Raw genomic sequence first — 24,369 nt, forward strand, 5'->3', positions numbered from 1 at the left:
ATTGCTTGGAGGGAGAGAGGAAGAATGCAAATGGGTAAGATATAAATTGGTGATGTGGGTAAAGAATATAAGGAACAGTTAATGGATCTCTTTATTGCCCGATTTCCCAGATCTTTTCTTCAGTTTCAGTTCACCATGTTTCTACAGGAAGAGGATTGCTATACAGTAAGCTTGACTTCGATTCACGTTATTAGAAAGAACGCACTTTGGGGGAGGCTGAAGGAAGGCTCTGAACATGGCACTTGAGAGCAGATACAGAAAGTTGATGGGCTTACTCTCAATATTCAGCAGCCATCCCAATCCCTTCCAAAGATGTTTTTGTAAAATAGGTTTCTAGCTTGTGCCTAAATTTGTCTCATCAACAATAACAACAAAATGATTTAAAGTCCAGTGCCCTCTCGGCAAAACTCCATCAACTTATTTACTTTCATATTTAAGATATCTTTAAAAGTTAACATAATTCAATAGACTACAACTTGAGAGAAATAGCAAGGAAAACTGATACTTCAGACCTATGGCTGCTGTTCTCTTTATGAGACATTTTATTATCCTGATGGGTGGAGCCATGACTCAAAGACATTTTCTAAAAATGAATTTCCTCACCCAGTTGTAAATGAAAATGCTCTTGAAGAGATCTTAAAGTATTTTGTATCACACACTATTCAGGTGATGCATTAAACAATGCCGCCCCTGCTCATGGGCTGAAGAATAAGATAACCTTCCGTGAACTTAGTTCATTTGAGGGCCTGGGTTTTAAAAGGAAAGTGAAGTGTAATTTTCTGAATATACTTTTGCAGAGTTTCTTTCTTGGGATAGTGGCATTGTCCCCAAAGCAATTCACCCAGTATTAAACTATTTTAATCTGCACTTCATTGAATGGGTTTTTTCTCAGAGTAAATTCGTGATGTCTGTAGCCGTCCAGACATAAAGGAACACATTTATAAGAGGTTGCCAGCGTCAGTGGGAATGCACAGTCTAAGGAAAATAATTCACCATAAGAATATTCTCCAAAAGAATCTACCCATCCTTCTCCCACCCACTTGGTTATCTAACTTTTCCTAAAAAGTGTCCTGATTTGGGCTCCCTAAATATACCCTTTAGAGAAGATATGTCACCTTGTTCTTAACATCTTGGTTAATTCAGTCAGCAGGACTCTGTTCACCTTTGACGTGTACTTCACCTTGTCTCTCTGACTTCCCTTTTCCCATTGGGAATTTATCATTTAGTATCAAGTCTCCATACTCCATCTGGGGTGTGGTTGTTCAGAAAATAGCATCATGTCGTTTGGAAAAGTGGGAAAATAGAGGTCATGGAAGAGAGCTAATGATATAGGAGATTTGATTTTCTGTAAAGAGTAGGGGCCATTCTAGAAGATGCAGTGCAATCACATTCATATTAGAAATCTTAAGATGCCTGCCAAAAGTTAACGTGACAAGGATGACGATTTGTGGAGCACAGTTGAGGTCCAGGCATAGTGCTTACACACTTTACCCTGCACCTACATGTTTGATCCCCACGCCCATCCTACCAAGGGTAAGCGCTTGATTCTATACGTAAGGAATGATGCTTAGAAATTCGCTGGCTTTGCCTGAGGGCTCACATGCAAGTAAACGAAGAAGCTGGAATAGGGTCCCAGATCTTTCATTTTTATCACATATGTAGTCTCTCAAGAATACTCTGTAGGTTGTTGTTGTTTTTTTTTTTTTAAACATCTTTATTGAAGTATAATTGCCTTACAATGGTGTGCCAGTTTCTGCTTTATAACAAAGTGAATCAGTTATACATATACATATGTTCCCATATCTCTTCCCTCTTGCATCTCCCTCCCTCCCACCCCCCCCATCCCACCCCCGCAGGTGGTCACAAAGCACCGAGCTGATCTCCCTGTGCTATGCGGCTGCTTCCCACTAGCTGTCTATTTTACATTTGGTAGTGTATATATATGTCCATGCCACTCTCTCACCCTGTCACATCTCACCCCTCCCCCTCCCCATATCCTCAAGTCCATTCTCTAGTGGGTCTGTGTCTTTATTCCCGTCTTGCCACTAGGTTCTTCATGGCCTTTTTTTTTTTTTTTTTTCCTTAGATTCCATATATATGTGTTAGCATACTGTATTTGTTTTTCTCTTTCTGACTTACTTCACTCTGTATGACAGACTATAACTCCATCCACCTCATTACAAATACCTCCATTTCATTTCTTTTTATGGCTGAGTAATATTCCATTGTATATATGTGCCACATCTTCTTTATCCATTCATCTGTCGATGGACATTTAGGTTGCTTCCATGTCCTGGCTATTGTAAATAGAGCTGCAATGAACATTTTGGTACATGACTCTTTTTGAACTATGGTTTTCTCAGGATATATGCCCAGTAGTGGGATTGCTGGGCTGTACAGTAGTTCTATTTGTAGTTTTTTCAGGAACCTCCATACTGTTCTCCATAGTGGCTGTATCAATTTACATTCCCACCAAAGTGCAAGAGTGTTCCCTTTCTTCCACACCCTCTCCAGCATTTATTGTTTGTAGATATTTTGATGATGGCCATTCTGACTGGTGTGAGATGATATCTCATTGTAGTTTTGATTTGCATTTCTCTAATGATTAATGATGTTGAGCATTCTTTCATGTGTCTGTAGGCCATCTGTATATCTTCTTTGGAGAAATGTCTATTTAGGTCTTCTGCCCATTTTTGGATTGGGTTGTTCGTTTTTTTGTTATTGAGCTGCATGAGCTGCTTGTAAATCTTGGAGATTAATCCTTTGTCAGTTGCTTCATTTGCAAATATTTTCTCCCATTCTGAGGGCTGTCTTTTGGTCTTGCTTATGGTTTCCTTTGCTGTGCAAAAGCTTTTAAGTTTCATTAGGTTCCCATTTGTTTATTTGTGTTCTTGTTTCCATTTCTCTAGGAGCTGGGTCAAAAAGAATCTTGCTGTGATGTATGTCATAGAGTGTTCTGCCTATGTTTTCCTCTAAGGGTTTGATAGTGTCTGGCCTTACACTTAGGTCTTTAATCCATTTTGAGTTTATTTTTGTGCATGGTGTCAGGGAGTGTTCTAATTTCATAGTTTTACATGTATCTGTCCAATTTTCCCAGCACCACTTATTGAAGAGGCTGTCTTTTCTCCACTGTATATGCTTGCCTCCTTTATCAAAGATAAGGTGACCATATGTGCGTGGGTTTATCTCTGGGCTTTCTATCCTGTTCCATTGATCTATATTTCTGTTTTTGTGCCAGTACCAAACTGTCTTGATTACTGTAGCTTTGTAATATAGTCTGAAGTCAGGGAGCCTGATTCCCCCAGCTCCATTTTTCGTTCTCAAGATTGCTTTGGCTATTCGGGGTCTTTTGTGTTTCCATACAAATTGTGAAATTTTTTGTTCTAGTTCTGTGAAAAATGCCAGTGGTAGTTTGATAGGGATTGCATTGAATCTGTAGATTGCTTTGGGTAGTAGAGTCATTTTCACAATGTTGATTCTTCCAATCCAAGAACATGGTATATCTCTCCATCTATTTGTATCATCTTTAATTTCTTTCATCAGTGTCTTATAATTTTCTGCATACAGGTCTTTTGTCTCCTTAGGTAGGTTTATTCCTAGATATTTTATTCTTTTTGTTGCAATGGTAAACGGGAGTGTTTTCTTAATTTCATTTTCAGATTTTTCGTCATTAGTGTATAGAAATGCAAGAGATTTCTGTGCATTAATTTTGTATCCTGCTACTTTACCAAATTCATTGATTAGCTCTAGGAGTTTTCTGGTAGCATCTTTAGGATTCTCTATGTATAGTATCATGTCATCTGCAAACAGTGACAGCTTTACTTCTTCTTTTCCAATTTGGATTCCTTTTATTTCTTTTTCTTCTCTGATTGCTGTGGCTAACACTTCCAAAACTATGTTGAATAATAGTGGTGAGAGTGGGCAACCTTGTCTTGTTCCTGATCTTAGTGGAAATGGTTTCAGTTTTTCACCATTGAGGACAATGTTGGCTGTGGGTTTGTCATATATGGCCTTTATTATGTTGAGGAAAGTTCCCTCTATGCCTACTTTCTGCAGGGTTTTTTATCATAAATGGGTGTTGAATTTTGTCGAAAGCTTTCTCTGCATCTATTGAGATGATCATATGGTTTTTCTCCTTCAGTTTGTTAATATGGTGTATCACATTGATTGATTTGCGTATATTGAAGAATCCTTGCATTCCTGGGATAAACCCCACTTGATCATGGTGTATGATCCTTTTAATGTGCTGTTGGGTTCTGTTTGCTAGTATTTTGTTGAGGATTTTTGCATCTATGTTCATCAGTGATATTGGCCTGTAGTTTTCTTTCTTTGTGCCATCTTTGTCTGGTTTTGGTATCAGGGTGATGGTGGCCTCGTAGAATGAGTTTGGGAGTGTTCCTCCCTCTGCAATATTTTGGAAGAGTTTGAGAAGGATAGGTGTTAGCTCTTCTCTAAATGTTTGATAGAATTCACCTGTGAAGCCATCTGGTCCTGGGCTTTTGTTTGTTGGAAGGTTTTTAATCACAGTTTCAATTTCAGTGCTTGTGATTGGTCTGTTCATATTTTCTATTTCTTCCTGGTTCAGTCTCGGCAGGTTGTGCATTTCTAAGAATCTGTCCATTTCTTCCAGGTTGTCCATTTTATTGGCATAGAGTTGCTTGTAGTAATCTCTCATGATCTTTTGTTTTTTTGCAGTGTCAGTGGTTACTTCTCCTTTTTCATTTCTAATTCTATTGATTTGAGTCTTCTCCCTTTTCTCTTGATGAGTCTGGCTAATGGTTTATCAATTTTGTTTATCTTCTCAAAGAACCAGCTTTTAGTTTCATTGATTTTTGCTATTGTTTCCTTCATTTCTTTTTCATTTATTTCTGACCTGATCTTTATGATTTCTTTCCTTCTGCTAGCTTTGGGGTTTTTTTGTTCTTCTTTCTCTAATTGCTTTAGGTGCAAGGTTAGGTTGTTTATTCGAGATGTTTCCTGTTTCTTGAGGTAGGCTTGTATTGCTATAAAGTTCCCTCTTAGCACTGCTTTTGCTGCATCCCATAGGTTTTGGGTCGTCGTGTCTCCATTGTCATTTGTTTCTAGGTATTTTTTGATTTCCCCTTTGATTTCTTCAGTGATCACTTCGTTATTAAGTAGTGTATTGTGTAGCCTCCATGTGTTTGTATTTTTTACAGATCTTTTCCTGTGATTGATACATAGTCTCATAGCGTTGTGGTTGGAAAAGATACTTGATACGATTTCAATTTTCTTAAATTTACTGTAGGTTGTTTTTGTTCTCTGAATTGTTCAGGTATTGAGGAATGTGCAGGCATTAAAATTGTATAATTATTTTAAGTTGATTTATCCGTGTTCTGCTTTTTGAGTGAGAAGCCCTTGCCACATGTAAGAGAAGGTATTTAAGGTTGGGATGAGAGCACCTGGACTTTACACTCTTCAACTGATGTTTCTTTTTAACCAAGTCGGCATCAACTTTCTGAAGCACTATTTCCTCATCTGTAACTGAGTGTAGTAATTTCTGCCCAGTCTTCACAGGGATTGTTAGATGGATTTAGTGAAATCATGAATGGGATAGCTTTTCACAAACTGTAAAATATAAAGCATTATTATTATCATTACCATTATATTCTTTTTCAATTGACTAAAATAGTCCATTTGGAATGTTTCTCAAAGCTACTGAGAGCCCCCCTCAGATTCTCGTCATTAGAATGGGCATTATCTTTAAAGATGTGTCCATGTAAGCATTTATAATTTTAGCATAAGGACTGAATCTCACAGTCTTAGTTTCCTACTTCATGGTATTTAACTCCATTAAAATTTTGTTTCTTAATAAGGACATTTCACCATGACATGAGTATTAGGTAATAAGAAGGTGTTGGTGTTATTTATTTTGTGTGGCCTGAAGGCATTGTAGTTATGTGGAAAGATGTGTGTTTTAGTGATACCTACTGAAGTATATAGGGGTAAAACGATATGGTGTCTGAGGTTTGCTTTCAAATACTTTAGCAAAGAAAAAAGTACTGATAGATGAATACATTTGGCAAAATCTTAGTATGTTGGGGAATCTGGGTCCATTGTACTACTCTCTCTACTTCTGCATAGGTTTTCCTAATGTATTTTCCTAATACATTTTTTAATTGTTCTTTTACAGATGCAGATTTTCTTTTATAATCCAGATGACTTTGACAGCTTTCAAACTGCCATTTCCGAAAACAGAATAATCGGAGCCATGGCCATATTTTTTCAAGTAAGTTAACAGTGGGCTCAAGTATTGATACTTCAACCAAAGAGTTCTCTTGAGTATTTTTTTTTTTAATTCACCGAATTGTTCCATGTTTAATGAATGCATCTGTTTTCTAGTTCACATCTGTCTAAATGAAAGATATTTCATATTGTCTAATGTGTGATTTAAAATGTAAATAAGTATGTTTAGAAACATAATGAAAATTTTTGCATGAATTATTCTGATTTTATTGCTACTTGACTGGTGCACAGATTGAAGAACACATTTATCATCTAAGTTACTTCACTGCTGAAGTGTTTTGAACAGGTTCCTACAGCATATTAAGAGACTGATGTAAAAAAAAAAAAAAAAGTGGTTTTTCTTTGTAGCAGCTTTAAATTTGACATTGCTTGCAAGTAGGTTAATAAATCGCATCGGTCATTTATCTAAAGAGACCTCGTTCCCACCCCACCCCCCCGCCAGAAATCCCCATGGTAACTAAAATTTTTATTGGGACCATTTCCAAGTTAGTACATTTTCATTAAATGAAGTCCCTAGTGTGGGTTTTGGCACACAGTAGACATTTGGTAAATGCCAAATAAAATATGTATCTGTATCCAGCCATCCCTGTTTCTATGGGATGGAGACCCTGTGGTGTATGTGTCTTCTCTGCACGAACCGAAGTCTATTCTGGGCACTGTGCTGTTGGCAGTTCACTTGGGTTCTGTCTGGACCCCTTCTGCATCTAAACCGTGATTGTTTTGCCTTAGGCAATACTGAGGTCACTTGAACTTCCATTCTTAGACAGTTTCCACTTACGTAGTTACCTCTTATTTTCTGTTATTGTCCTCTTAGCACACTGTTTTCCATGCTCTACTCCGGCAGCCCTGCTATCAAACCTACCCCTGCTTCCCTCCCTGTCATGCCCACGCATGTCCAGTCCAACCAGGTTCTACTTTATAGGTCATCCTTTTTATAGAAAATAAATTTTAAAAATGTTTTTATGAGTACTGGAAGGTCTGTTTCACAGCGTGCTCTACCCAAAAGCTTTCTATTTTTCCAGCTCTAGAAACTCTTGTTAAATGTAAGCCCAATTAAAGTATTGGGCAGGGGAGGCACATTGGTGTACAAACCAGCAAAAGACCTCAGTGTGAAATCTAGGTTTTGGATTTTTAAAGTATTTCCAGGACATGAGTGTAGTTCACATACAAAGAAATTTAATGTGTATTTCATCTGGTTAGTCCTCTAAATTTTGGCTTGCTGTCCTGTAGACACAAAATAGAGGGCAGATAATATAAAATAGAATAGTTTTTCTTTTTTTTTGTTTTTTTAGATAGCAGCTGTATTGAGCTGCTTTCTTTGTTTTCTTTATAAGTCCGCATATGCATTTATACATCAGAGTTCACACTATGTCATGTAGTGGAAAGAAGATGGTATTGTTATTTTAATTTGGCAGTCTCGTTAGAACCTGTATTTTGAGATCTCTGTGTTTTGAATCTTTCTAATAAGAATGCTAAATTTAGGAGTTTGGTATTTCTCCCCCAAATAGAGAAATCTTGATGTATATTTCCAAATTCAAACCTGGCATCTTACATTTTGGTATTGAAGAGGTATTTATCATTGTTTCAGCAGTGATTCAATGCCAAGTATGGTACCAGTTGCTACATTAAATATATAAGATGAATATAGTCAGCTCCTGCCCACTAGGAGGACCTCACTGTCACAGTGCCATGGGATAATGGCTAGAAAGACATAAGTAGAGAAACTTTTCCACTTGTAAAAGGCTGTGGTCTGACTTGGTGCTCATAAACTCACATATTCATTTTCCAGAGTGATAGGATGTGAATGACCTACAAGTGCATGTCTAGGCAAGGCTAATTTCTCTAGAGTTGCTGTAGCTTTGATGCCAACTTACTCCACACACTAGAATAATTTTCTAACACTTTCCATTTTTCATTATCTTTGTTTCTTTTTTCTTCTGGATCATGTGCCTATTATGCTGGGTTGTTTTGGCTCTCTCACTGCCTTTGCTGTGATTAGATATGATGAGGTTCTTATGTTTCCAAAACACCAAAGCAAACACAAACCTAGCAGACACATGGTCGACCAGGGAACCATATATTGGCTGAGAGGATAGGTTGCCTGCAGGTGGTCCTGTTGTGGCTCATGGGCATGATTATGGGTGCTACATAGTGTTTACAATTATTTTCTTCAGTTAAATATGGAAGATTTTACATAAAATTTCCTAATGATGTTGCAGTAATCAAGATCTGAGTAGTGACTCTCTGTCTCCTTTGGAGGGGGTGTGAATTCCCATGACAACACAGCCTCTAGGCGGTTTTCTTCATGACTTCCTGTCAACATGACCTTGAGATCATGACTCCAACCTAGACCCCAGTAACTTTGACTAGTGCCTGACATCTTTTGGTTACAGACAGAGTTGAAGGTCAGTCTCAGTGCTGAAATATAGTGAGCCAGGTTTCCCCTGAGTGCTTTGTGTGAACACTGGTAAAGGAAGGATCGCCTCCAGGTATGGAAGAAAACAAATCATGGCAGCCCCACATGGTTTTACGCGTTTGGGCCCACACAGTGCTAGAAGGCGCATTCACTTCATAGCTACTCCTGACTGCAATATTTATTACAGTTTTCCAACATATGTTAGTAATGCATCTCGAGGAAGGAACACCTTTATTCTAGTTCACACACCTTTAGACTAGCAGCCTTCTGGAAGATATAGGGGAAAGGAAGGGGAAAGTCTGATTTTAAAGGATTTTTAAAATAAAGAAGTTCAAACATGAAATTGGCGAGGGATGGAGATATTTGTTGTTAAACCACTAAAGAGAATAAATAAATGCTTGTTTAGCTAATTTATATTAGTACAAGTTAATTATTTTCTGTTCGTTAAAATAGAATGTCCACTATACTAGTTAGCCTGATTTGAATTCCTGTAGAAATGTAAATGCCAAAAGTTATTAAAATGCTCTCTTAATATATTATTCTGATAACACTCTACTTGGGTTATCTGTTTGAAGAAGTAAGAAATGAAAACCTAGATTTATAGGACAGTTGAAATGACAGTGGAATGATAAGGCAATTTGTCGAAGGATGCTTTGCTTTGAAAATAACTCAAAAAGATTTAAATAGCTTTGATTTAAGGTTACAAATCTTTGTCGACTTAAGTTGGGATTACATCCTAATACACCCATCGTAAGTTTAAAATATCTTAAGTGGAAAATGCATTTAATACACCCAAGTTACCGAACGTCATAGCTTAGCCCAGCCTCCCTTAAACGTGCTCAGAACACTTGTATTAGCCTGCAGTTGGGCACAGTTATCTAACACAAAGCCTATTATTTTAACAAAAAGTCTAACACAACATGAAGTTTTGACTGTCCCATGGAATTTACTGAATACTCTACTGAAAGGGAAAAACAGAATGGTTGGGTACAGAATGGTTGTACGAGTATTGGTTGTTTACCCTTGTGATCCAGTAGCTGACTGGGAGCTTCGGCTCACTGCCCTGCCCAGTGTCAGGAGAGAGTATCTCACCATATCGCTAGCCCAGGAAAAGATCAAAATCTGAAGTAATGTGTGTCACTTTCACACCATCATAAAGTCAAAAAAATCATAAGTTAGGGACCATCTGTATAAAGCAGAGAGTACTCAATCCTCGGATTGACCTTTACCTTTAACTTGACCTAAATTCTTTTCTTTTAATATATTTTGGAGTATAGTTGATTTACAATGTTGTGTTAGTTTCAGGTGTACAGCAAAGTGAATCAGTTATACATATGCATATATCCGCTCTTTTTTTATTTTTAGGTTCTTTTACCATATAGGCCATTGCAGAGTATTGAGAAGAGTTCCCTGTGCTATACATAGTGTGTATATGTCAATCCCAATCTCCCAATTTATCCCTACCCCCCTTACCCCTAGTAACCATAAATTTGTTTTCTACATCTGTGACTCTACTTCTGTTTTGTAAATAAGTCCATTTGTACAAACAATAAATGCTGGAGAGGGTGTGGGGAAAAGGGAACCCTCCTACACTGTTGGTGGGAATGTAAATTGGTACAACCACTATGGAGACCAGTATGGAGGTTCCCTCAAAAACTAAAAATAGAACTACCATTTGACCTATATTTTTTTAGATCAAGAATCTTCTATGATCGCCCTCGGAATTGTGTTCTGATTTGGTTTTTCTTTCTTCCAATCTGTTTCTTCATCATTCCTTTTGGAACACGTCCCTCCATTTTCCCACCAGCATCAAAATGTCTTTGAACTGTGCACCCTTATTAATGGCTTTCAGTCTGATGCTCATAGAAGTTTGGGATCCCCAAACTTTTTATAATTTTGATTACTGTGGTTTTATAGGTTTGATTTTTGTGGGTTTTTTTTTTTTTTTTTTTTTTTTTTTTTGAGGAAGCACATGATTATCTTTGAACATGTTACGGGGAGGAAACCTCAGGTGTTTTACTACCCAGTTGCCACTGTTATTTGAATGCCAGAAATTTTATTTTTATTGATTTCCTGATTCCATTGAACTTTAGAATTATAAATGCATGATTCTTTAAGAGCATCTATATTTAGAAACTTTTCTCGAGTGGTTTTCTTTCCAGTTTCCTTGATAGACCCTTTTGGGTTTAATCACTTCTGAATCTTTGCATCAGACACAAACATAAAATTTTTATCACGTCTGCATCCAGAGGCCCAGTCAACAGCATATTTTTTGTACATTTAAGAAATAAATAAATTGATTTTTAGGTTGTCTTAAAGTATTTCTTTTTGACAACTTATCTTCACCAACTCCATTGAGGCTTCTTCATTTAGTGTTATCGGTTCTGCTTCTTCTGGGAGGATTGAGCCCCTTTGCACAAGTATTTGCTTTTTTCCTATTTAAATTTCTACCCACTATCTGACTGCTGTCATTTGGTTTTCTCTAATGTCTGTCACTCAGTCATTTGGGCCTTCTTCACTTCTGCCCTTCCTTCATTGTTGCAAGCAAACTTCAAAACTCAAATGTTTCAAAAGTTGCTAATGTATTCTTTATATCATGTTGGTGGTACAGACTGCTTAATTATTTTTCTCCATCTGGAGAGGCTTAGTAATTAAATGAAATGGCAGCACCTGGGATTATTTATAGATGTTGAGAAGGCAGGAGGAGCTCTTGATGACTCACCCAGGGCCGGCAAGGATGCCTTTTTCTCCACTTCCCTGGATCTCACCTGCCCTCCCCCCACCAAAGGGAGATGTGATTTGTCCTTCCTTTAACCCCCTATTTCTCTTAGCATTCCATCTTGCATTCAAGCTGTTATTTTACTTGCTTTCTTCAGCCTCTGTACTGTGAGATCATTGAGGACTAGGAGTGTTCACTTACTCATCACCGGCATCTCTTGCAAGTGACTTCCACTGTGGCTTGATTGTACAATTACTTAGCTGAACTCAGTGGAAACATATTTAGGCCCTACAGTCTTGATTGGAAAGGAACAAGCTGATAACATGGTAGCTAAGGAGTATTAGAAACAGGCACTAGGGAGTGTAGGACCTGAGAATACTAGAATACAGACTTTCGGAGGTGGAGGTCCATGTCTTGTTCCTCTTCTCCCTGTATCCCACCATCCACCTTTCCCTAGCTCTCACATCAGTGTCTTGACCTCAGTTGTTGTTCAGGATATATGTACTGAGTAGGACTAAGTTACAGGAAACCTTTCAGGATCCCGCCATGAGATTAATGATTTGGGCTTTGGAAAAGGAAGGATATGTCTAGGTGGCTGTGTAAGCTTCAGCTAAGAAAGGTGGTGGTTGTACAGAAGTATAAGGCTTTTGAGATGGTGAAGGACATTGAACATGAAGTTTCTCAGACTCCTGATCCATTGAGGATGGGGCTTTGCCCGGGGGTTCCATTGGGTCTAACATGCTTTTAAAGGACTGTATCTCTGCTTATGCCTATAGGTGGGAAAAAGCGTCAGGGCTTGAAACTTCTTAAAGGTGTAGTGCATTCAGAGGCCTTAAAGGAGTGTGTTAGTGCCAAGAATATCTGGCTATATCTATGTCTGAGAATGTTTTTATGAAGTTTCCCACCAAAATGGTTTCATCTCAGTAGACTGTGGGTGGAGAAGCTTTTTCGGATTATTCTGCTATTTTTCATTCTAGCTTGCCTCTGTCTTTTTCTTGAGCATTTCCTTCCTAGGGTTAGTTTCTATATATTTCAGTGCATCTGTATTTATGTTTTTTTGCTTTTTCTTGCTCTTGCTGTGTCCTTGCTTATGCTAAGTCATTTGCTCATTCTGCAATATGTTAAGCACCTTCTTTGTGCCATTATTCATGAACATTGCAAATGTATCCTTAGAACTGTAGCCTGCCCTCAAAGTAGTTAGAGAACTATAAGTTTTGAAAAGAGTTGGCCTTTGAATTCTTTCTTTAATAGTAGCATCATTTGGGGACTTCCCTGGTGACACAGTGGTTAAGAATCTGCCTGCCAATGCAGGGGACACGGGTTCGAGCCCTGGTCCGGGAAGATCCCACATGCCATGGAGCAACTGAGATCGTGTGCCACAACTACCGAGCCTGTGCTCTAGAGCCCGCGAGCCACAACTACTGAGCCTGCATGCCGCAACTACTGAAGCCTGTGAGCCTAGAGCCCGTGCTCCTCAACAAGAGAAGCCATCGCAATGAGAAGCCTGCGCACCACAACAAAGAGTAGCCCCCGCTCTCTGCAACTAGAGAAAGCCCGCGTGCAGCAACAAAGACCCAACACGGCCAAAAATAAATAAATACGATAAATAAATTAAAAAAAAAATTGTAACATCATTTTGTCATTGGGAGATAGGGGAGGACAGATCAAGTCAGGTAAATAAAATATCAAGAGTATAAGAATTATATCTTTATAGATCTGTATAATTTCAAAATGATAAATATTTCATTTTAAGGGTATGAATTTCCTATTTATGAGTTTTAAAACTGGACTCTCCTCCATTTTTCTTTTTCCTCCCATTTTTCTACAAAGCAAAACACCACTCTTAAAGTATAAATCATCCTTTTTATTTATGGTGACCTAAAGTCATCTTTTCATTCTTAAAACCATCATAAGGAATCTTTTTCTTTAATGAAGAACACATTTTCTATCATGGCTGGAGATAGTTCGCATTTTTTTTTTAACTCCTGACTGGTCCTGTTGGCAACAAGGGCCTCTACTCCATAGAATAAAGGGGGGAGGGAAGGAAAGGTGCGGAGAGAGAAAGAAGAAGAAGGAGGAGGAGGAAGGGATGAAAGGAAGGAGGGAGAGTGGGAGGAAAGAAAAAAGAAAATAAATAGTAGTTATACCCACTACCAAACACCCACAGGGGAAAAAAAAAAAAAACAAGAACCGTTTTTGAGTCGGAGACTATGTGAGTTTGTGTTGGGGAGTCGTGATTGGTTTTTACAACTTCCTTCTTAGACTGCTTTTTGGGATAATTGAAGTAAACTAATATGATTCTTAATTTATTCCTTTCCGGTTGCTGCTGTTTGAATATCGTCCTTCTCACATTTTCCACATCCTGGTTTTATCTAGTTATAAGTTCAATTCTTTCACTACATTACCTAGAAGTGTAATTTCAGAATGTTTTGGGCTGATTAAGAAGACTTTGTTTTTATACACACACAAAAATTAAAATACATATGTTCCAATTAAACTATTTTAACAGCTAATTGATTTCATAGGACTTACCACTAAGTGAAGGCCAGAGTCATCTTTAATGTTCGGGTGCAATTTTAGAACAGATCTGTGGATGTACGACATTGAATTTGTAGCCTATCAGGTGTTTTCAGTACATCTCCTGTCTTCCAATGGCCTGTAATTCAAATTTCCTCTTAGTGGGCATTACAGAGGACTATAATTGGCGAAGCATTACATAATTAAGAGACTTTGAAAAAGACCATGTGAAAATCTTCTTTAATTAAATCACTGTACTTCAAGGACAGTTACCAAGTACTTTGCCTTTGTACATCACTAAATGATAGTTTAGAATCTGTCATTTAGTTTAGAATTTAGTTGTTTTGGCCATTAGTTCTAATATAAGTCTTTGAATCTGATTGTCATAGTCTCAGATAAAATACTAGGAACTCTATAGTGATCCCATTAAAATGACAGAAGTGAGACTGGCTGTCTGAGAGTTAAGTGGTTGACCATGGTCCCGTAGCTCCTTGAAATCTACTAAGCCAAGAATTCTAGTTTTGTGACTCCCAATCCGGTTGTCTCATTTTTCTTAGCTTTGGTCTTCCAGAAGTATAATCTAGTAGATGCCTCAGCTAATTAGTTATCTTGGGAGAAGGCTACACACAAAGCACTTTGCATCCCAAGGTTAGAAGCTAGTGACAACTCTCCTCTCCTTTTCCTTTAGATAAACTAATTGAAAAGATGCTTCTAAATAGAATACAAACAGTACTAACAAAAGTTACCATTTTTTGCATGTAAAATGCTAAAATGAAGCACCCACATTAAACATCTTATTTAATCTTCACTGGGACCCCCTCAAGGTGTCATTATGTCCATTTTACAAATGCACAAGGTGAGGCATGCAACTTTTTTCAATATAAATTACCCAAGATCACATCAGCCAATAAATGTTCGAGCGACTATTTCAACAGCAGTAGGATACCTCCAGGGTCTGTGCTCTTAGTGGAAAACTGAATCAGAAAAGTTGGCTCTTCTGTTGGAGAAGGTAGAGAAAGAAGTATGTATCCTTGGTTCCAGTTATTGTCACGTGTATATATGTGCTTCAGGACCCCTCTTAATTTTGCTGGTACCCGAACAGTTATTTTCTTGTAACTAAAAATTGTGTTCTTATTCTTTTTGCCCATAATTAAAACCTTTTATCCTATTCTGAATTCCCTTAGACTCTGTGCCTCTGATTATTTTATAGATTTGATGACAGTGTTTTTTCTTTTGCTTCCTCCCTTTTATAAAAAAGCTATAAAGAGTATTGAATGAATGGTGTGGTTGGATGAGGACGCTGTGAGTGAACAGGGTTAAGATTTAAACAGTCATTTATTAACTTTTTTAATGGCAGTGGTTCTTATGGGGAAGAGTGCAGGGGATTTTGCTCCCAGAGGCCATGAGGCCATGTCTGGAGATACTTTGGGTTGTCACACTGGGGTAGTGGCGCTACTGGCATCTAGTGTATAGAGACTAGGGGTGCTGCTCAAAATTCTACAATGCTCAAGACAGCCCTCCATGACACAAAATTATCTGGCCCAAAAAGTCAGTGCTGACATTGAGAAACCCTGCTTGGTTTGAGCACCCCAGAAGGTTTTGATCTCAATAGATGTGGGCTGGGAGGGCTATTTGGGTTATCCTGCTAGCTGATGGCCACAGGAATAACTAAATCATCCCATACCTGAGAATTCCCCTAGTCCCCTAGTCTCTGGCCAGCCAAGGTTTAGTCAACTGGATTCTAAGATAAGGCATAAAGACTTATATGCTAAAATATTTAAATCAACCCGTTTCTAGTTATTTCTGCTTCACCTTGGCGGCCCCCTTAAATTAAAGAGCCCATGGGGATATTTGTTCCCAGATGCTGCAATGATTTTTGAAACAAGCACCATTTTAATAGAATACTCAATTAGACCTAGAAAAGTAAACAAAGGTAAGAGCAGGTGCGTGTGCCTTTGAACTAGAAATCAGTGGGAACTGGTTTGAAAAACTCAGAGATCAGGGAAACTCCCTGGTGGAGGTTATAGGAGAATCTGCCTCTGCAAATCACAGCACTGTCTCGTTCCCATGGTGTTGTAGAAGTATTTTCCCAGGATAGGATTTTAAAGCTGTTAATGCTGGTTTTGTTTTAGAGGCTTGCTATGGCTTCCCTCTCGAAAGCTTTTTATTCCTTGGCCATCTAGGCATTGTCCCAGAGGAATGCTGAACTATCTTGAGCTGGATGAATCCCGATGTTACTCACCTGTGGTGCTGATACATTGAGTTGCCCGAATGAGAAGCTTGCAATTCTCTTTTGTATTCAGGGTTTACATTAAAACTACCGTTTGTTTGCTTTCTTTGTCTATAGCATCTTAATATATATGGTACGTGTGTACTTGTCTGAAACCCAGAGCTTTTGTTTCTCAATGTGTTCTGGATGATGTCTGCCCATCTTGAGTGTACCTTTGACCTGTACTCCCAAAGCACATATCCTGTACACCACAGGCATTAAATTTAAAGACAGACTGGTCTGCACAGATCCTTCGTATTTGGTGGAGATCCATTCAATTACTCTTACATGATGTGATAACAAACCAGGAAGAAACTTAATTTTATTTACGTGAGGCTTTTCCTGATTCCTTCTGTATCCATCTCTTCCTCTTAACACCTCGACCTTGTTAACACTGTTTGGTCAACTCTGGTATTTTTCAGGAATGCACTCCTGTGGTTTGTGAAGGAGAGATTATTGGGAGAACTTCCGTAATACTTTAACCCTCCTACCTTTTACTTGCAAAAAGTAAGCGACCAAATGTGGTACAGTAAAAGGCACAGTATTGGGGGGGGGGGCGGCGTATGTTATTTCCTTTTTTTTTTTCTTTTTATTGGAAGGTAGTTGATTTACAATGTTGTGTTAGTTTCAGGTGTACAGCAAAGTGAATCTGTTATACATGTACATGTATCCACTCTTTTTTAGATTCTTTTCCCATATAGGCCATTGCAGAGTATTGGGTAGAGTTCCCTGTCCTTATTGGTTATCTATTTTATATATAGTAATGTGTATATGTCAATTCCCATCTCCCAATTTATCCCTCCCCCCTACCTCCGGTAACCATGAGTTTGTTTTCTACATCTGTAACTCTACTTCTGTTTTGTAGAGAAGTTCATTTGTACCTTTTTTAGATTCCACATATAAGCGATATCATATGATACTTGTCTTTCTCTGTGTGACTTGCTTCACTCGGTATGACAAACTCTGGGTCCATCCATGTCACTACAAATGGCATTATTTCATTCTTTTTTTATGGCTGAGTAATATTCCCATTATTTCTTTATTAGGACTGCCTAGCTGTCTTTTGAGAAAAATAGTAGCATTGAATCCCCCTGTTTTGGGTTTTGTGCGAGTCATAAAACGTACCTATGGATTGCCTTGTCTGGACAGGTTTATACAGCAGATTCTGTTTTTCTTAGCCCTTTGCATTCTCTGAATATGTATTAAGTTATGTGATGATTATGTGCGTGCAAATTCCTAGGTAGCTGTATATAAAATCATAAGTAGAGCTAATTAATTTAGATCGTGCTTATTTGGTATTCGGTTTGTCCAAAGTTGAGGTAAGCTGGGATTACCTAATTACGAAAGCATTAATTAGGCACAACAGTACTATAGATAGCATTGCAGTGAGAGGGACTGCTTAATCTCTCTGTATCAACTGGGTATTATCGACCAGTTTTATGTAGTATTCATTTGATATCAATCTTTTGGTTCTAACAGAGAATTCTTACATATGATATATATGTGTTTGGAGAGGGTGTTCCTAAAATCACACCAGTGTGAACCACATATAATGAAATGAAAATCTCTATCTCTGAAATGATACCCAGTTTGGACTCTTAGATAATTCCATTTCTGGGACTTCTTGAGCTGTAATCCTGAGGTCTTACTCAACTTTCTGCAGTGTTTTCCCCGCAGCTTGGCATCCTTGAGCACCATTCTAATGAGGTTTCAGTAAATTATTTCTATTTTTAGGCACTCTCCAATGGTGGCTGCCAGACACTAGTTCTGTTTTTGTTTTTGTTTTTTAACTGAACTGATTATAAGGTTTAGCGCCAGATGTCTCAGAAATGCAAGCAGCTAACTAATACAAAGCCAATTCCTAGATCATTCAGGAAGGGAAATGAATGTTTAGGACCACATCCAAACTTGTTGACCTGGCTACCCTCTTTTTTTTTTTTTTTTTTTTTTAATGGCAATCACTTTATAGCTTTGGTTCTTCTCTATTTTGTATTGTACAGGTAAAAGATGTCCTTATCCCACTAAAATAGTTCAGACAGGTAAAATCCCAAGACTTCTAAAAAGAGATTTCCAATTTCCAATTCTCTGTGAATATAAACAATAATTTTAAGAAAACAGTGGGTGATAGCTGTGGATCCTGGTCAAGTGGCTGTCTGTCAAGCATTCTACATACATTATCTCATGTAATGCTCCTAACAGTCCTCTGAGAAGGAGATTCTGATTCCAGAACTTTCCTCTGATGCTTAGATTCCCTTTGATTGTGAAATCAACATCTAGGAAAGACGTTGGTAAGGGTTGGAATTTTGGAGTGAAAAGTTCTGCGCTAAAGTTCAGATTTGCCACTCACTGGCCTATTTGTTTGGACAAATCTATTTCTTCCCTCGCTGACTCAAATTGCTTTGTCCGTAAAATGGAGATATTGATATCTGATTGGTTTGTTGTGAACTTCAAATGAAATCATGTCTAGGGAAGTGCTATGGACCAGAATATGAACCACTCCAAAATTTGTGATATTTTAGCAAATAGAAGTAAATAAGAATTTGGATGACGTTGATAATTAGGAACAACTGGAATTCACATGCTAAAATAATAGGGAATACTTTGAATGATTACTTCCCTGTATCTTAAAACCTGGCCCAGAATAGATACATTAAAATAATCATATTGCTTTGGGTACATCAAGTATATCCATCTTCCCAGTCTCCTTGCATTTTGGTGGAGGGTGCTTCAGCTCTCTGATTGCCTTGGCTGGGAGACAAGGTTCTGAAGTCTAAGTGTTGTTATTTGTGCTGTAACTCAGTAATTCAGGAGGAGATAACCAAATTCAGATTTCCTCAAGGAGCATCTACACGTCTCTCTTACTACTTTAAAGAGGAGCTAAGGTAATTAGTTGTAACACCTTGGATGGTGAAGTAGGTATTTAATTGGAGCAGCCAGTCCGCTGGGAGAGAAACAAGTAGCACATTGACACGGGACCAGATGCCTGTGCATGGTGGGGAGGCCTTCTGCAAGCAAAAGGGCCCCATCAGCTCTTCCCCCAAGTGATTGCTTAATTCCTAGTAAGGAATTCCAGTCCAGGGTCAAAGTTGTAAACCAGTCAGCCTTTATGTGGCTTTATTCGTGCTGGAAGTGTATCCTCTTGTATGAGGTCTCTTATTAGTGTCTGCTTGGCTAGAGGCACTGCCAGCAATAATGATGTGATTGTTCGAGATTTTTAAATACTATGGCATGTGAATGATTGTGCTGGCCATTCATTTCACCCGACCCCGTGTTCGATGCGGGCCGAAGGTTGAGTTGTGAGTGGGAGATGCTTACCTCTTCTGCATTTTGACAAATGTGACTCTGTGTCCCCCCCTTGTCTAAAGGGATGTGGTCAGCCCATACACATGCCCCTCCCTCCCTCCTTCTCTCTTGTGGTCATTCCATTGCCTTCTTTGTTCATTCCCTTTGCAAAGCTGCAGTCAGCATGGTGTCCCATGTACAGTTGGCAGCATGATGTCCAGAGAATTGAATAGAGCATGGACCCTGTCATCAAGGAGGTGACTACACACACACAAACACACACACACACCCATGTAGGCTCTTTAAGACAAGAACCTTTGCTTATTTGGTGTTACAGTCTCAATGCTTACCTCAGAGGTATTGGATGCAAGCAAGAGCCATTACTTAAGAGTCTGCCTGATGAAAGAAAGAGACTCTACATCTCACTTATTTACGTCCCAGTTCTGCCCATCAGTAGTTGTAAACTTCAGTCAAATTCACTTCACTTTTCTCTTTCCTAGTTTTCTCATCTGGCAAATGGAGAAAATAATGAGAGACCTGCCTTGGAGGGTTGTTGTGAGGTCTATATTAGTGAATACAGGTGAAACGAACATGTGCATGGCACATAGTAGGTCCTCACTAAATGTGAGCTCTCATTATAATCTAAGCAATAGCAGGTATCGTCATGTATGCAGTGACAACAATTAGTCACCGAGAGCAACAGTTACGCTGCTTGCTTGAAGAGTGAAGAACCTGCATCGTGTGAGAGAGGAAAGGCGTTCTCCCCTGAGCTGGGGTCGTGACACGTTACCTGTGATTTGTTTTTCCTCTTCCTCTCTAAACTTGGCGCTTGGCAAGAGCAGAGAACAGCTGTCCTCCACAGTGGCTGCACAGTGGGATCACTGAGCAAGCTTTAAATCGTCCTGGTGCTGAGTACCACTCCCAGGTTTTAGATGTCATTGGTCTGGGAGGTGGCCTGAGCAGTGGTCTTTCTCCTTGCCCTTGCTCATGTGATTCTTAGGCGCAGTGCACAGCCAGTGACTGGCTCTCGGGGCTCCCTTGGGTTCCCTGAATTGTCGTCCACCCCCACCCCCATCCCTGCTTAGGCAGCTGATGATTCATTTGGGCCTTACTTGGTGGTGTTCTCGTTTTCTAGAGAGAGCGTGTTCTCTGCTGCTGACGCCCCAATGGCCCTCCCTCCCTCCACTTCTTAGGGTGACACCCGTCCCACTTGGATTCTGTTCTCAGTTTGTAGTGAACGGTTTCAGGAAGTGCCATTGTCTGTGGGTGACTCCACTTTGTCTTATTACCCAAGACGATGATTTTCTCATAGGTGTAGGGGAGCCTCGTCATCTCTCCCACCTCCTCGTTTGAGCCAGAAGAAACTCAGGTGTAAGATTTGTTAGTGATGGGCAGATTGAAGAAGGAGGCCGGGCCAGAGGCTCCCATGAGTCTACATGCTTCTCCCCGCGGAGAGGATGAACGGGCAGAGCAAGGCCAACCCGACTCATTAACCCAGTCGCAAGGGGTAGACTGGGGTCTTGGCTTGGCCGTCAAGGCTGCTTGATGCTGGAGGCTGGAAGCCCGGGCGTCCCCTCTGGCCAGGGTGTGGCTTGGGGAACTGGGAAGACAGCTGGGGGGTGGGGGGAGGGCTGAGCTGGCTTTTCCTTTGAGTGACCCAGTATTTAGGGGAGCTTCCCTGACTTGGGGAGGGGCTAGTGGAGGGGAGCTGGGAGCAGGGCATTAGAGGGAATAGAGGGAGCTTCTCCCCAAGCACTTCTGAATAAATTTGTGTTGGTGCAAATGCCTGCTTCTGGTGAGCCCGGGGGGAACATGGGAGAGGCGAGAGTGGGTGTGTGTCTCCCCTGTTCGACCTCCTGCTCCTTCTATTACTGACCATATTAGGGAGGGAAGTTTCACGTGTCTCTGGCCAGTCCGTGCCCATTATCTCCTTTGATGTCTCAAACTTGTGCAGTAGGAACTTCTATCCCTAACCGACAAATGAGGAGACCAAGGAACAGACACACTGGATGATTTGCCCAAAGTCACACGACTCGAAAATGGTAGGATTGGAAGCCATTCTTCTTTACCCTGGAGGCTCTTCCTGTCTTCCAACCTGAGTTTTATGCCGCTCCTTTCATTCTGGAAACCCCATCCGCCTGCTTTTTCTTCCCAGGAGTGTGGACCAGCATCCTCAAAGAGTTTCTGCTCAGCCCTTGGGGTGGGTGCCCCGGTGACAGTACTCGGGACATAAGGCAATGAGAACTTTAAGCAAAAGTCTTTTGGGGGAAGCTTGTGTTTTGGAGCCACTTCTCCATCCAGCAGCTCTCTTAACATTTGGACGATGCTAAGGTGGTGAGAGCTGTGTGTTTCCCACTCCCTGCCTCTAAAGCATGTGATTTTGATGGACCGCCTGTGGAACCTCACTCCGAGCTCAACATTGGATTTTTATGCTTGCTGCCACGCGGCTCCCTGAGTCTGGCTGCTTCAGTACGAGCTTGTGGATGTTCTCTGCTAGGATGTTCCAGGCACTGGCAGCACCTGCTAGAGATCTCAGGAGCCGAGCCAGGCCCCTCTCCCCCGCACCCGTCACCAGCCCGACGTCCCCACTGAGGCCATCTATAGCGCTGATGCTGAGAACTCACTCATGCACTGGGCCGAGAAGGCTGTTTGTCTTGTGAGACTGGGGTGGCTCAGGGCGTTCTCCGTTGGCTGGTGGACCCCTCGGCTGCTACTGAAACTTTTCGGAAGCCCAGGAGCAGTTCTGCTCACATCTGGCTGTGTTCTCTGCCAAGAGGCTTTTTTTTTTTTTTTTTTTTCTGACGTTCCTAGCTCAGAAAAGCTGTGACCCGCTGCAGAGGAGCACTTCTATCCACAGGGCTGCCTTTGCCCCACAGAATGAAAATCCACCTTCAGTGCGTTTATCACCAGAAGAGCCCCAACGTAATCATCTTCCCCTCTCCGGCTTTATAAATGATGAAATGTCGCACAGCGTTTTTCTGTCGGGCAAATGTGTAAAAGCGGCCCGGATCCCCGGCAAAGTACCGTGCCTTCAATTACATCCTTGCTATAAAACCTTCATTTAAAAATTCTTGGGTGATAAAGCAAAGTGAGAGCGGTGTTTACCATCACAAGTTGTTAAGCCGACGGTCTTGGTGTCAGCGGGAACTCTGTTAGGCAGCGATGCTACCAGCTCTCGAGAATGCCAAAGCTGCATCCCCTGTGCGGCCTACACTGAGGCAAAGGAAGGATGCGTAAAAGGAGATTTTTGCAACTTGGTTTGGGTGTCACCTAACTGGCGACTTCCATGGCTCTTCTGGATACAAAAGGCAATATTGGGACATTACACCAATACAGTGGATTATGTACTATCCTGCGTTCTCAGTGGAAGAAGAGTGTTACTGTCTAGACCTTTGCAGCTTATGCATATAGAATAAGCTGACCTCTTTCAGTGCTCATTCACCAAATATCCCTTGTAGCCCAGTGTGTGCCGGGTGCTCTGCTGGGCTCTGGGGCGGCCGTGGTTAGGAGATACCCGTGCGGCCGTGGTTAGGAGATACCCGTGCGGCCGTGGTTAGGAGATACCCGTGCGGCCGTGGTTAGGAGATACCCGTGCGGCCGTGGTTAGGAGATACCCGTGCGGCCGTGGTTAGGAGATACCCGCGCGGCCGTGGTTAGGAGATACCCGCGCGGCCTTGGTTAGGAGATACCCGCGCGGCCTTGGTTAGGAGATACCCGCGCGGCCGTGGTTAGGAGATACCCGCGCGGCCGTGGTTAGGAGATACCCGCGCGGCCTTGGTTAGGAGATACCCGCGCGGCCGTGGTTAGGAGATACCCGTGCGGCCTTGGTTAGGAGATACCCGCGCGGCCGTGGTTAGGAGATACCCGCGCGGCCTTGGTTAGGAGATACCCGCGCGGCCGTGGTTAGGAGATACCCGTGCGGCCGTGGTTAGGAGATACCCGTGCGGCCGTGGTTAGGAGATACCCGCGCGGCCGTGGTTAGGAGATACCCGCGCGGCCGTGGTTAGGAGATACCCGCGCGGCCTTGGTTAGGAGATACCCGCGCGGCCTTGGTTAGGAGATACCCGCGCGGCCGTGGTTAGGAGATACCCGCGCGGCCGTGGTTAGGAGATACCCGCGCGGCCTTGGTTAGGAGATACCCGCGCGGCCGTGGTTAGGAGATACCCGCGCGGCCGTGGTTAGGAGATACCCGCGCGGCCGTGGTTAGGAGATACCCGCGCGGCCGTGGTTAGGAGATACCCGTGCGGCCGTGGTTAGGAGATACCCGCGCGGCCGTGGTTAGGAGATACCCGCGCGGCCGTGGTTAGGAGATACCCGCGCGGCCGTGGTTAGGAGATACCCGCGCGGCCTTGGTTAGGAGATACCCGCGCGGCCTTGGTTAGGAGATACCCGCGCGGCCGTGGTTAGGAGATACCCGCGCGGCCGTGGTTAGGAGATACCCGCGCGGCCTTGGTTAGGAGATACCCGCGCGGCCGTGGTTAGGAGATACCCGCGCGGCCTTGGTTAGGAGATACCCGCGCGGCCGTGGTTAGGAGATACCCGCGCGGCCTTGGTTAGGAGATACCCGCGCGGCCGTGGTTAGGAGATACCCGTGCGGCCGTGGTTAGGAGATACCCGCGCGGCCGTGGTTAGGAGATACCCGCGCGGCCGTGGTTAGGAGATACCCGCGCGGCCGTGGTTAGGAGATACCCGCGCGGCCTTGGTTAGGAGATACCCGCGCGGCCTTGGTTAGGAGATACCCGCGCGGCCGTGGTTAGGAGATACCCGCGCGGCCGTGGTTAGGAGATACCCGCGCGGCCTTGGTTAGGAGATACCCGCGCGGCCGTGGTTAGGAGATACCCGTGCGGCCTTGGTTAGGAGATACCCGTGCGGCCGTGGTTAGGAGATACCCGTGCGGCCGTG

General features: G+C 41.6%; 1 protein-coding gene across 6 annotated transcripts in view; it reads left to right on the top strand.

Annotated features, from left to right (window-relative positions):
* The window catches only part of PTPRG (protein tyrosine phosphatase receptor type G), a 725,147-nt gene that overhangs the window by 489,006 nt on the left and 211,772 nt on the right, over nucleotides 1-24,369 (top strand). For all 6 annotated transcript variants that reach the window (XM_082412077.1, XM_082412078.1, XM_082412080.1 and 3 more), the window contains exon 5: nucleotides 6,152-6,247. In XM_082412077.1, the coding sequence (XP_082268203.1) occupies nucleotides 6,152-6,247 (96 nt within the window). The remainder of the gene's footprint in view (nucleotides 1-6,151; nucleotides 6,248-24,369) is intronic.

This window comes from Balaenoptera physalus (genome assembly GCF_965194825.1).
Source record: "Balaenoptera physalus genome assembly, chromosome: 11".
Taxonomy (NCBI): Eukaryota; Metazoa; Chordata; class Mammalia; order Artiodactyla; family Balaenopteridae; genus Balaenoptera; species Balaenoptera physalus.